We start from the raw sequence: 13,528 nt of genomic DNA, 5'->3' as shown, positions 1-13,528 counted from the left end.
TTCTTAAATTTAAAATTTTCCATATATTAATTTAATTTTTTAATGTGTGGCAACTCTATTCAAAATATATGCTATTGATATTGAATATCATACAGAAATTTTTTGCTAACTGTCAATACGACATTTTTTTCCAAATACCTTTTCTAAAGTTAAATATCAGTAATGTAAAAGGTGGCAACTTTGTTTACATGTAAATTCATAAAAATAATTCAAGAAATTTCTGTTAATACTTTTAGATATACCAATCGCATTTGAACACTTAAATGTTCAAGTAAGGCTTTCTGCTTTAAGCCGGTCTACTTTTCATGAAGGATCTAGTTGAATTCTTACCTAGAGGTTCGAACTTAAATAGTTAAATGGGAAAGGTGTTCTTTCTGGAGTTTAGCTGATATCTATATAGATTATTTTTTCAGCGAAAGGTCGACACTAGTCTAAGGATTTCGAAGTTGCTTCGAGATCTACTCGAGAGAAAGTTCTTTTCATTGTTGGGATAAAACAAAATGGGTAAAATCTAGAATGGGAAGTGTGTTTCCCAAAGCATTCCGTTGAGGCTTGAACCATGAAATTTTCAGTCTTCTCCGTCTATTAAAGCTCTAAAAATAAAACGGGATTTAACTACAAATAACCAGTTCTAATTATTGGTTGGAAACCATAACTTCTTCAGCTATACGAGATAGTTTGTATTTTAATATAGTTTCCATTATATTTCCATCTCTTCAATTATTGTTATTAATTCTCTTGTTTCTACTTCATTTCATTACAGGGAAGTTCTTCCACAGTACCGCCACCGCGTACAGCCTTCCCCGGTGCACCACCACCAACTTCAGCAGTCGCATTAAAGGGGGCCCCCAGGCCAGCTATGACTAGTCCAGCAGCAGCAGGCGGCTTAGCAGGTGCTCCGTATCGCGGTGCCAGTTGGACACCACAGGGTTACGCTCCGGCTGCCGCTGCAGCGGCTGCTGCTGTCGCTCAACAAGCCTATAGATATACAGCTCCATTGCCGCAACCGGCATACGCGGCCTATACACCGCATACAGCAACAACACCAGCTACAACTACGGTGAGTGAATTGAATATAAATTTATTTCTAATATTTTTTTTAAACACAGGGTGATGGGAAGGAAAATTTTTCCGTTAAAGAAATATCGAATAATTTTTTTAGAAGTTTAAAAATTTGATTTTACAACAAATTATTTAAAAAACAACAACAATTATAGTTATTTTGTTGTTTAATATATGTTTGTTTTGTGCTCTGTGTGTCTTAATGGGTTAAGAGTCACTTGAAAATTCATAAACGGTCTTATTAAAATTTTCTCTCCAACGAATTATTGCCACAAAAGGAAACTATTTTAATTTTACGTACACACACATACATACATACAAACATATTTATATATTAAAAGTTGAATTGAATACTTTCTTTCGGTCGCTTCATTCAGTCTACATAAATATTAATATTCATTCAGACGGACTATATGCATATACATACATATATGTACATATGTATATATGCCTTGCCACAGTGGTTGTTCACTGCAATTTCGCATAAATATTAAAAATCATTTGACCGAAAAAATCCATATGCTAACAAACCACCAACAAATTTATAGCAATAACTGTGCGCATATACAACAACAACAACAACACATATGTATTACGGTTTTCAATTTTCAGTTTGGTAAAGTTATACTATCGCGCTATTTGTTGCCATTCTGACGTTGCCAGCTGACGGCGACCGAGAAACAAGCCACCGCTGAATATACAATATATTAAAAAAGTTTTGCCCAACACCCACGCGCACCCAATAGCGAAAGCAATTTCTCAAGCTCAGCGCCAGCAGTGGCGTAATTGTGGGTGGCGGCATTTAAGCAAAAATATTTGTAAATTTATATGCTACTTATTCTTTAGTGCGCAATGCCTAGTGGTTCTCAAGGCGGCGTGGAGGAAAATTGATTTACACTCTGTTCTGATACATGATATTGCGGGGATAACTTTAGTGGATATAAATTTCTTGAATGTTGAAACACGATATAATGTTGATGAATGCTTTCTTCTGGCTTGAGCCATTTTGATGGGTCTTTTTTTTAAATCGTGGATTAAGATAAGTTTTATACAAGGACATCTTGTAGAATAGATCAATTGATAGAATCTGATTTTTTTTCAATCATTGCTATCAAATACCACTAATGATAATTGGGCGATTTTACCTATACCTTGGATCTTGCAGAAATAATCCTTTTTGTTTGATTTTGTGAAACACCTCATCAGAATTAGGCCTAACGTTTCCGTTTATAAAAGTTGCTAAGAGAGTATAATAGTTTGTAAGCATAAAATTAAATGTGTTGGATATAGGGTTATATGTATATCAAATTGATCAGGATAACGATACGAGTTGGCGCCTCCCACAAATAGGTTTTTTGTATATATCTCGCTATATAAACCAAACTTTCTGCAGTCGGTTCTATTACGTACCCCACCACACACCATGAAAATAGTTGAAATCGGATAATAACCACGCCCACCTCTCATACAGAGGTTATGTTGAAAATTACTAAAAGTGGGTTAACCCACTAACGGAAAACATCAGAAGCACTAAATTTTACATAAGAAATGGCAGAATGAAGCTGCACTCAGATTGTTTTACAAAATAGAAAATGGGCGTGGCGTCGCCCACTTATGGGTCAAAAACCATATCTCAGGAACATATTTTACATAAGAAATGGCAGAATGAAGCTGCACTCAGATTGTTTTACAAAATAGAAAATGGGCGTGGCGTCGCCCACTTATGGTTCAAAAACCATATCTCAGGAACTACTCGACCGATTTCAATGAAATTTGATATATAATATTTTTTGACACCCCGATGATACAATTTTGAATTTCATCTGATACGTTCACTTTATAAAATTTACATCAGGAACCAATGAAGTTAGCGGAATAAACTTTACACAAATACTGTTTAGAATCTGTGGCATCACTTGTGAACAAATTCTCGAAATCGGACTATAACTTTTCAATGCCCAGGAGATGGAATATGAACAACTCAGTGTCTTAGGGTAATTTTTCACCGAAAATATTGATAAATATCTAAGATATCTTGAGTAAATTCGGAGGGAATCTTTTTCTTCTAATAGTGTGTTTCTGCACTAAAAATAGTTAAAATCGGGTCATAACTTCCCCTAGCTTTCATATACCTAAGCATAAGTTTTTTTTTAAATACGATGGCCTAATACCTTGTAAATTGGTTAATATGTGAAATGTCTTAACCAAATTAAGCTTGCATATAATTTTGGATATAATGTATGTTGGTGGTGAAAACTAGTGAAATCTGTTCAGGAATTACCTCAGCCCTCATATACTATATTTCGATTTTCGTTATTCTATTGGAATATGTTCCTTACTTGTTCGTCTTAGTTTTATCTGATAAATCCCTCTAATTTGAAGCCGTTTCTGAACGACTAGTGATATTTTGTAAGATAATACGAATGTGCAGAATATGCGTTATAGCCAATCTCTAAAAAGGTTTATATGGTTCCAAATTCACTTAAATAAGATTATGAAAATTTGCTAAGCTCTATGAGAAATATGCTAGAAATAAAGCTTTATCTTAGAGATATATGTAGGTCAAAATCGAAAAGAGGAGTAGAGATGGATAGAGATAGAGATAGATATAGAGATATAGATAGTGATAGAGACAGAGATAGAGATAGAGATAGAGATAGAGATAGAGATAGAGATAGAGATAGAGATAGAGATAGAGATAGAGATAGAGATAGAGATAGAGATAGAGATAGAGATAGAGATAGAGATAGAGATAGAGATAGAGATAGAGATAGAGAAAGAGAAAGAGAAACAGATAGAGATAGAGATAGAGATAGATATAGAGATATAGATAGTGATAGAGATAGAGATAGAGATAGAGATAGCGGTAGAGATAGAGATAGAGATAGAGGTAGAGATAGAGATAGAGATAGAGATAGAGATAGAGATAGAGATAGAGATAGAGATAGAGATAGAGATAGAGATAGAGATAGAGATAGAGATAGAGATAGAGATAGAGATAGAGATAGAGATAGAGATAGAGATAGAGATAGAGATAGAGATAGAGATAGAGATAGAGATAGAGATAGAGATAGAGATAGAGATAGAGATAGAGATAGAGATAGAGATAGAGATAGAGAAAGAGAAACAGATAGAGATAGAGATAGCGGTAGAGATAGAGATAGAGATAGAGATAGAGATAGAGATAGAGATAGAGATAGAGATAGAGATAGAGATAGAGATAGAAATAGAAATAGAAATAGAAATAGAAATAGAAATAGAAATAGAAATATAAATAGAAATATAAATATAAATATAAATATAAATATAAATATAAATATAAATATAAATATAAATATAAATATAAATATAAATATAAATATAAATATAAATATAAATATAAATATAAATAGAAATAGAAATAGAAATAGAAATAGAAATAGAAATAGAAATAGAAATAGAAATAGAAATAGAAATAGAAATAGAAATAGAAATAGAAATAGAAATAGAAATAGAAATAGAAATAGAAATATAAATAGAGATAAATAGCGATATTGAAAGGAAGAGTTTTTAAAAAAAATAGTAGTAAAATACGAAATTTAAAAATTTATTGACTGGATTTTTTGGAATTTCCGCTCAATTAAAGAGCAATGTCCACAGCCAATTAATCAAAATCTTAAAATAAAAATTTAATAATTTTGCATATTTATGCTGAAAACGTACATGATACCAGCTTAAATTAAACTGTAATTTACATGCATAAATTGCAAGCCGAAAAGTAAAAAACAAAAATTCGAATTACTAAGCAAATTTAATGCAGCTTCTCGACTAAGTTTAAATATACGTATAATCTTTGGGCACTTTAGAACAAGGTCACAGCTGAAATTAGGGCAGCTTAGCATTAATTGAGCATCTGCCCTCGGCTTCCTGCTGACGGATGTATTTCCCACCCAACATTTCTCAAGCATACTAATCCATATGTACAAACATACGCATCCTGCTTTATATATGTATATATGAGTGTGTGTGCTTGCTGGTGTGTGTTTAATTTCACGCAAAAATTAAATAAAGTATCCATGCCGCACGCATAAGTACAACAAATGAATACAAATTAGGCATAATTAATCTTGAGCTCTGGCAACGGCATCGTCTGCGGCCGCATAAGAGCTGAGAATCGCTTGAAGAGGGTGGCACAAAGTGATGAAGTTAATTTGTGTTAAAAGAGCCAAACATTCACATTAAATATGCTTAACCTCAAAATACGGGCCAAATGGCCAAGATCGGCTGGGAATCCGTAGTCGTAGCCACTGAGGTGGCCTGTTTTTTGCAACTTGGTCTCTATTTGCGGTGTTGTTTTTGTAGGAATTTAATGCATAAACTTGAGCTAATCATAGATGAGTGTGGTGCGGTAGAACTAACGGCATTCTAAGATATGCAGGACTGCGTAATTGACAGGGGTGCTATGAATAAATGTTTAACTTAATTTCAGTGAATTGAGTGTGGCGGCTTTCGATTGGTCCTCTATTGGTGGTTACTCAGATTTTATTTTTTTTGTGTTGCACTCATTTGAAAAACTAGTTTAAAATCTTGTTGTCTATCAATCTTGTTGCCCTCTATCCTTAGAGCTTTAGGAAGAATGAAAATCAATTAAGTTTCTTCTATTCAAATTTTAATAAACATGATGAAATAGCCTGAACTAGGTATATATATATATATATTTGGCGTAGGAACCGCTTTAAGCGATTATAGCCGAATCCACCAGAGCGCGCCACTCATTCCTCCTTTTTGCTTTTTGGCGTCAACTGGAAACACCAAGTGAAGCCAGGTCACTTTGCACTTGGTCTTTCCACCGGAGTGGAGGTCGTCCTCTTCCGCGGCTTCCTCCAGCGGGTACTGCATCGAATACTTTCAGAGCTGGAGCACCTTCATCCATTCGAACAACATGTCCTAGCCAGCGTAGCCGCTGTCTTTTTATTCGCTGAACTATGTCAATGTCGTCGTATAAATCGTACATCTCATCGTTCCATCGTCTGCGGTATTCGCCGTTGCCAATGTTTAGAGGACCATAAATCTTGCGCAAAACCTTTCTCTCGAAAACCCCAAGAGTCGTCTCATCGGATGTTGTCATCGTCCACGCTTCGGCGCCATACATCAGGACGGGAATAATGAGCGACTTATAGAGTTTGATTTTGGTTCGTCGAGAGAGAACTTTACTTTTCAATTGCCTACTCAGTCCAAAGTAGCAGGTATAGCGTCTACAAATAATAAGCAAAATTTATAAAACGTTCCGTTTTTCGGAAAAATAATCATCGAAAACGTGTTTTCTGAAATCGTAGATATCGATACTTCTTTCCTGAGAAGCAATTAACTGGATTCACGAAAAATGTATACCAAATTAAGTTGAGCCCAACCTGTTTTCCTTTGATCTCATCAAAGTAAAGCAATTATTACTGTCAAACTTCGAATTTGCAAAATAGGTCTCTCCAAGTTTTCTGAGCTAAGTCCTAAAAGGTTCACCTTGTCGCAGTCAAGAGAATACGCACTGAGGAATCCTTTCGGACGCAGTCTGCCATAGCTGTATTGAGGATGGCCAGGTGGAAACATCAATATCATATCCTCCACTGTCCAGCGTTCGTAAAACTGAGGTTGGAATATCTCAATACCTATACCTTTGGTGAACTGCCTGGAATAAACATTAGCCGTCTCATAAAATTTTGTGAGACTTCGGCGACATAAAAGGGTCTACTTTGTGATTTATACTTCGTACTCTTTTGGCATCACAATAGACCGGTGTCTTTAGTCGGGATCCTTCGCGACACTTGTGGAAAGTGTCACCCACTGAACCAAATCTACATTTTCGATATCCATATTAGTAAACTCCTTGAGAAGAGATCACTCGAAGAGGGCGTTCAGATTCTTTCGCCGTTTTCCAGGAACTCTTTAAAACTATAAAGAATACGATCTCCCTATTTTTAAATTCATTGGATGCAAAAGTTTTTGGAGAAGACGTTCAGGCTGTTTGGTTTTCTGAGATCGTCATGTATTTTGATTTGTTTACTCCTGAGTTACTTTAAAATAAAGTCATTTTATGAATTCTTTCACTCTTTAGCTAAACACTTTGCATTCTTGAACTAAGCTGTCATTACTTTTGTGGTCCACAGTATAAAACAAGTTTTATGATTCGTTTACTAACACCATTACCTATAGTTGTTCGATAGTTCCATTACTTTCGCAGTAGGTAGCATCGTTTAATATGCCATATACAAAGCTCTATTATTACAACAATGTTGCTTACAAATTAACCAAATAGTTTGTGGCACCAAAAAAACGCTTAAGAAAATATTTATTTTTTTATCGCCGCCAAACAGCTTTGCGAGCGTCTAACAAAACTGACAAAATGGCCACTAAAATGTGTTCGGCACACAATCAACTCTATGTACATTTACCTATACATCCGTAAGGACAGCTGTATGACAATTTATATGACAACACTGTGGCATTCTGATAAGTGACTACCACTCAGCGGACACAATAAAATCGCATTTCGCCAGGCGATGAGCAGTAACCACAAAAGCTTTGACTACATCATCACAACCAAACTACGACAATGTATGTGGTGAATGGGTATTTTTTTCATTTGTTCACTATGTATGTATGTGTATGTCAATAAAATCAAAAAAATGGCAGCGAACAACAACTACAATGTAGTTCAATAAAATAGCCACAAGCGGTGAGGAAGAAAATAATTCCAGCAGGCAGCCAGTCAGTCTGCTCACAGCTATTCCTTGAACACACACAAACACAAAATACAAGAGAATATGAAAAGTACATGAACATATTAGTAGAAGCATACAAGCACACATATCGCCTTAAAGACAATATTCAATAAAGCGTCTTGCCGAAATCTTATATACATACATAAACTATTTGGCTTTGATTACCATTTAGTTGAATGCACCCAAACTGAGGTCGGCATGCTTTGTGCTATAAATGTATTTACAGTATATATTTTTGCTACTATAACGGTATTATTGTTATCAGCCTAACGCCGCCATTGCCGCACGAGTTCACACATTCATAAGTCAATACATCTTCTTCTTCTTCTTAACTGGCGTAGAAACCGCTTACGCGGTTATAGCCGAGTCCACAACAGTGCGCCACGCATCTCTCCTTTTGGCGGTTTGGCGCCAATTGGTAATACCAAGTGAAGACAGGTCCTTCTCCACCTGGTCCTTCCACCGGAGTGGAGGTCTCCCTCTTCCTCGGCTTCCACCAGCGGGTACTGCATCGAAAACTTTCAGAGCTGGGGCACTTTCATCCATTCGAACAACATGACCCAGCCAGCGTAGCCGCTGTCTTTTTATTCGCTGGACTATGTCTATGTCGTCGAACAACACATACAGCTCATCATTCCATCTTCTGCGGTATTCGCCGTTGCCAATGTTTAAGGGACCGTAAATCTTCCGCAAAACCTTTCTCTCGAAAACTCCTAGTGCCGTCTCATCGGATGTTGACACCGTCCACGCTTCTGCACCATAAAGTAGGACGGGAATGATGAGGGACTTGTAGAGTTTAGTTTTTGTTCGTCGAGAGAGGACTTTACTTTTCAATTGCCTACTCAGTCCATAGTAGCACCTGTTGGCAAGAGTGATTCTGCGTTGGATTTCAAGGCTGACATTATTATCGGTGTTAATGTTGGTTCCTAGGTATACGAAATTATCTACAACTTCAAAGTTATGACTGTCAACAGTGACGTAGGAGCCAAGACGCGAATGCGCTGACTGTTTGTTTGATGACAGGAGATATTTCGTCTTGTCCTCGTTCACCACCAGACCCATTCGCTTCGCTTCCTTATCCAGGCGGGAAAAAGCAGAACTAACGGCGCGGGTGTTGTTTCCGATGATATCAATATCATCGGCGTACGCCAGGAGCTGTACACTCTTGTAGAAGATTGTACCTTCTCTATTTAGCTCTGCAGCTCTTATAATTTTCTCCAGCATCAAGTTAAAGAAGTCGCACGATAGCGAGTCACCTTGTCTGAAACCTCGTTTGGTATCGAACGGCTCGGAGAGGTCCTTCCCGATCCTGACGGAGCTTTTGGTGTTGCTCAACGTCAACTTACACAGCCGTATTAGTTTTGCGGGGATACCAAATTCAGACATCGCGGCATAAAGGCAGCTCCTTTTCGTGCTGTCGAAAGCAGCTTTAAAGTCGACAAATAGATGGTGTGTGTCGATCCTTTTTTCACGGGTCTTCTCCAAGATTTGGCGCATGGTGAATATCTGGTCAGTTGTTGATTTTCCAGGTCTAAAGCCACACTGATAAGGTCCAATCAGTTTGTTGACGGTGGGCTTTAGTCTTTCACACAGTACGCTCGATAGAACCTTATAAGCGATGTTAAGGAGGCTTATCCCACGATAGTTGGCGCAGATTGTGGGGTCTCCCTTTTTGTGGATTGGGCAGAGTACACTGAGATTCCAATCGTCGGGCATGCTTTCTTCCGACCATATTTCGCAAAGAAGCTGATGCATGCACCTTATCAGCTCTTCGCCGCCGTATTTGAATAGCTCGGCCGGCAATCCATCGGCCCCCGCCGCCTTGTTGTTCTTCAAGCGGGTAATTGCTATTCTAATTTCTTCACGGTCGGGCAATGGAACATCTGTTCCATCGTCGTCGATTGGGGAATCGGGTTCGCCATCTCCTGGTGTTGTACTTTCACTGCCATTCAGCAGGCTGGAGAAGTGTTCCCTCCACAAACACAGTATACTCTGGTCATCAACCACTAGATCACCGCTGGGGGTCCTACAGGAGTGTGCTCCGGTCTTGAAACCTTCAGTTAGTCGCCGGATCTTTTCGTAAAATTTTCGAGCATTACCCCTGTCGGCCAGCTTGTCAAGCTCTTCATACTCACGCATTTCTGCCTCTTTCTTTCTTTTTCTGCAAATGCGTCTCGCTTCCCTCTTCAGCTCTCGGTATCTTTCCCATCCCGCTCGTGTTGCGGTCGATCGCAACATTGCGAGGTAGGCAGTCTGTTTTCTCTCCACTGCGAGACGACAATCCTCATCATACCAGCTGTTTTTTTGGCTTTTCCGAAAGCCAATGGTTTCGGTTGCAGCTGTACGTAAGGAGTTTGATATACCGTCCCACAGCTCCCTTATACCGAGATGCTGATGAGTGCTCTCAGAGAGCAGGAGTGCAAGTCGAGTAGAAAATCGTTCGGCTGTCGGTTGTGATTGCAGCTTCTCGATGTCGAACCTTCCTTGTGTTTGTTGACGTGTGCGCTTTTCTACACAGAGGCGGGTGCGTATCTTAGCTGCTACAAGATAGTGGTCCGAGTCGATGTTGGGACCACGAAGCGTACGCACATCAAAAACACTGGAGACATGTCGTCCATCTATCACAACATGATCGATCTGGTTGCGAGTGATTCGATCCGTCATATATATATATATGTATATATATATATATATATATACATATAGTAAGCTGCGCTTGTTGTTGTTTATTGTTTGGCTAATTTTTTACCTTTCCTCTGTAGCTTGAGTTTTTGGTAATAAGTTATTTAAGATATGAGCGCTTGGTTGGGCACCAAGTGTTCTGAAATGGTTAAAGTAAATTAGCAAATAAATAACTGAGCGCCTCAACAAACACAGCAGTGGGGAGCTTACTCTGTATACTTATAAATATGTATTGACTGTTGTTTGCATTTTGGTTCTGCAATAAATATGAACTGTGTACGTCATATAGTATGTACAGACATTAGATAAAGATATATATTTATGTTTTTTTTTTTTGTTTATAGGCAACTGAGTACTAGAGTTGCCAGTTTTTTTTTCGTGAAATTGAAAATTATATACAGTAGCGGACAGTGAAATCCGGACAACTAAAAAATCATAGTTATTTCATATTATTTTAGCCAAATGTTTAAACTTTTTACTTTAAAACAATAATATATGTAGAATAATTGAGTATTAAGTGAAAACAAAGTCAGTGTTGTTGATTGCACTTATACTTTCGTTTATTTTAATTATTTTGAGATATTTTATCATTTTGGTAGCTAACAATATAAACAGTGATATCTTTTTTGTTCTTTACACTAAAGAAATATATTTTTAGTATTATTTAAGGGGAACATTAATTGATACAAAAACATTATAATTAGTATTTTGTTGAACCTCCTTTGTTTTTTATAACAAAGTCTCTTCTGTGATATCTGAGTCTTCATTATAAACCAAAAGTTCTCAATTTGATTGAAATCCGGACTATTACCTGAACACTATAAAGGCGAAACCCCGATTTTTTATAAATAATTCTTCACCTGAAAGAAAAATGAAAGGACAATTATAAAATTTGTAATTTAAATTATAGCAATAACCTCTAGATGTACAAAAAAATTCATACTTACAATTTTGGCACGCTGGCATGGCCCAGAGTCATCCTGAAAAATAAGGACATCCGCTTATGGAAAATGGTCCTCTATTAAGGGTATTAAATTCGTTTTAAGTATCTCCTGGTACTTAAACTCGATGACGGTTCCATCTATTAGGACTAGTTGTGAAAGGCTATGGTAAAAAAAGTATCCCCAGACCATTCGGCGGCCTCCCTGCTTAACGATTCATTGAAGACATTCGTCCTTGAACTACTCACAACTTCTCCGCCTTACGTATGACATGCCGTCGCTACAAGAAGGGTTTAATTTTGATTCATCCGAGAAGAGAACATTTCGCCAATCAAGATGACTCCAATTTTCATGATCTTTTGCCCATCGTATACGGTTTTGATGCATTTTTGAGGTCCAAAGTCGTTTTTTGGCGGGCCGAAGAGCGTTCAAATCAACATCTTGAAGCCTTCAACGATCGGTTCTTGCGCAAATTTCTATACCGACATCTAGAAATAACTTCACTTTAACATCCTCAGCAGTTTTGAAGCGATTACTCAAGCAAATGCGTTCCATCACTCAATTTTCCTTTGAATTTGTCTTCTTCTTTGATCCAGAGCCAGTTTTTTTCTTAAGAGACCTGGTTCTATCGATTTTTTTTTAAGAATTCTCCCACGGAGGACTTGCTGAAGCCAACTCTATTACTTATTTCATGAATTGTCAGTTTTTATTTTCCCAAAATCAAAATATTACTTTTTTGCATTTCGGACATTTTTTTTGAAATTCGGCATATTAAATCTTTACCGAAGCACAAGCACAAAATAAATTATTAAACTCTTAAAAAATAAACTAAAAGTTGCTTTAAAACGTGTACCGAACACGTATTTATGTGAAAGAGTAAGCCTTTCGGCAGTAAAATACACTGTTCGGTCACAATCGCCCGTTAAATACAAATCGAATGGTTGTCCGGATTTCACTGTCCGCTACTTTATATTTCAGAATCAGTTAAATAAAATAAGAATTCGAAAAAATATTTGCTTTGGTCTATCTGGAGACCTAGTTTACAGTGGTTAAATACTAAAAAAAAATTCAATTCTAATAAGTTAAAAAATATGTAAAAGTTAAATGTTAGAAAAATTCATTTGCTCCTACAGTTGCCTTGTTAAGTCCGAAGACCTTTTACGTTTCTGTCGGTTTTCTCTTTTACCAAATTCCGATGAGTCTGGATCATAATTTACTCTTCATTTACATGCTGCCCAAGCCTCATTTCGTGAAACTTTGCTTTTTCATTTACTACTGAATCCACATCAAGATCACGGTGAAGGTCAGCAGATCTAACATACCAAGAAACATAAACTATACTTCTTAGTATCTCATTTTGGAAGCGCTGAATGCAGGCAATACTGCTTTGACTTGAGCAACCCCATAGTTGAGCTCCATAGGCGCATATTGGGCTTAGTACTTGTTTATATATAAACAGCTTGTTTTCGATTGAAAGCGTGAATCTCCCACGGACTAGATGGTAAAACTTAGCAAATTTTATATCAAGCTCCCCATTTTTTTCTTGACATGCTCTTTCCAGCGAAGCTTAGCATCTAGGGAGATTCCTAGGCACTTAGCATTATTGTGTTTTCGATCTAATATCGATTTTAGCCTCTTTATGAGTACATTCTCGAAGATTTTCGATAAAGCTGGCAACAGCGATATTGGCTTATAAGATGACCAATGTATTGGTTTACCCGGCTTAGGTATCATAATAACTTCAGATACTTTTCAAAGCGATGGAATTTATCTTCGGTATAATGCACTGTTTATAATGTTTACAATTTTTTATACAAATCTTTGGTAGATTGCATAGTATTCTATGGTTATTAAAAGAGTTTTTTTTTAACCTTTGCTTTTTTAATAAAACAATCGATTTCTAATTATTCGTTTAATAATACGCTTTGAGAACTAGAAAGACTATCTAATTAATCGCATTTAGCCTAATACTCATGAACAAAATCAAACTAATACTGATATTGAGGGTAGCTATGCTATGTCCACATCTCCGAAGCCTTATGATATAGAATATTTGGAAGTTTTTTCATATATTACTTTTATATTTTT

The 13,528-nt window shown here is 36.8% G+C and overlaps 1 protein-coding gene across 8 annotated transcripts in view; it reads left to right on the top strand.

The window, feature by feature from the left end:
* The window catches only part of LOC105210377 (protein alan shepard), a 547,478-nt gene that overhangs the window by 340,294 nt on the left and 193,656 nt on the right, over positions 1 to 13,528 (top strand). For 7 of the 8 annotated variants that reach the window (XM_054228417.1, XM_054228413.1, XM_054228421.1 and 4 more), the window contains one exon: positions 764 to 1,060. The exons of the other annotated variant lie outside the window; for it this stretch is intronic. In XM_054228417.1, coding sequence (XP_054084392.1) covers positions 764 to 1,060 — 297 coding nt within the window. Of the gene's footprint in view, positions 1 to 763; positions 1,061 to 13,528 lie in introns of those variants that run through there. 8 annotated transcript variants of the gene reach the window in all.

This window comes from Zeugodacus cucurbitae, chromosome 4 (genome assembly GCF_028554725.1).
Source record: "Zeugodacus cucurbitae isolate PBARC_wt_2022May chromosome 4, idZeuCucr1.2, whole genome shotgun sequence".
NCBI classification, from domain to species: Eukaryota; Metazoa; Arthropoda; class Insecta; order Diptera; family Tephritidae; genus Zeugodacus; species Zeugodacus cucurbitae.
This window is presented reverse-complemented; position numbering and strand designations above follow the sequence as displayed.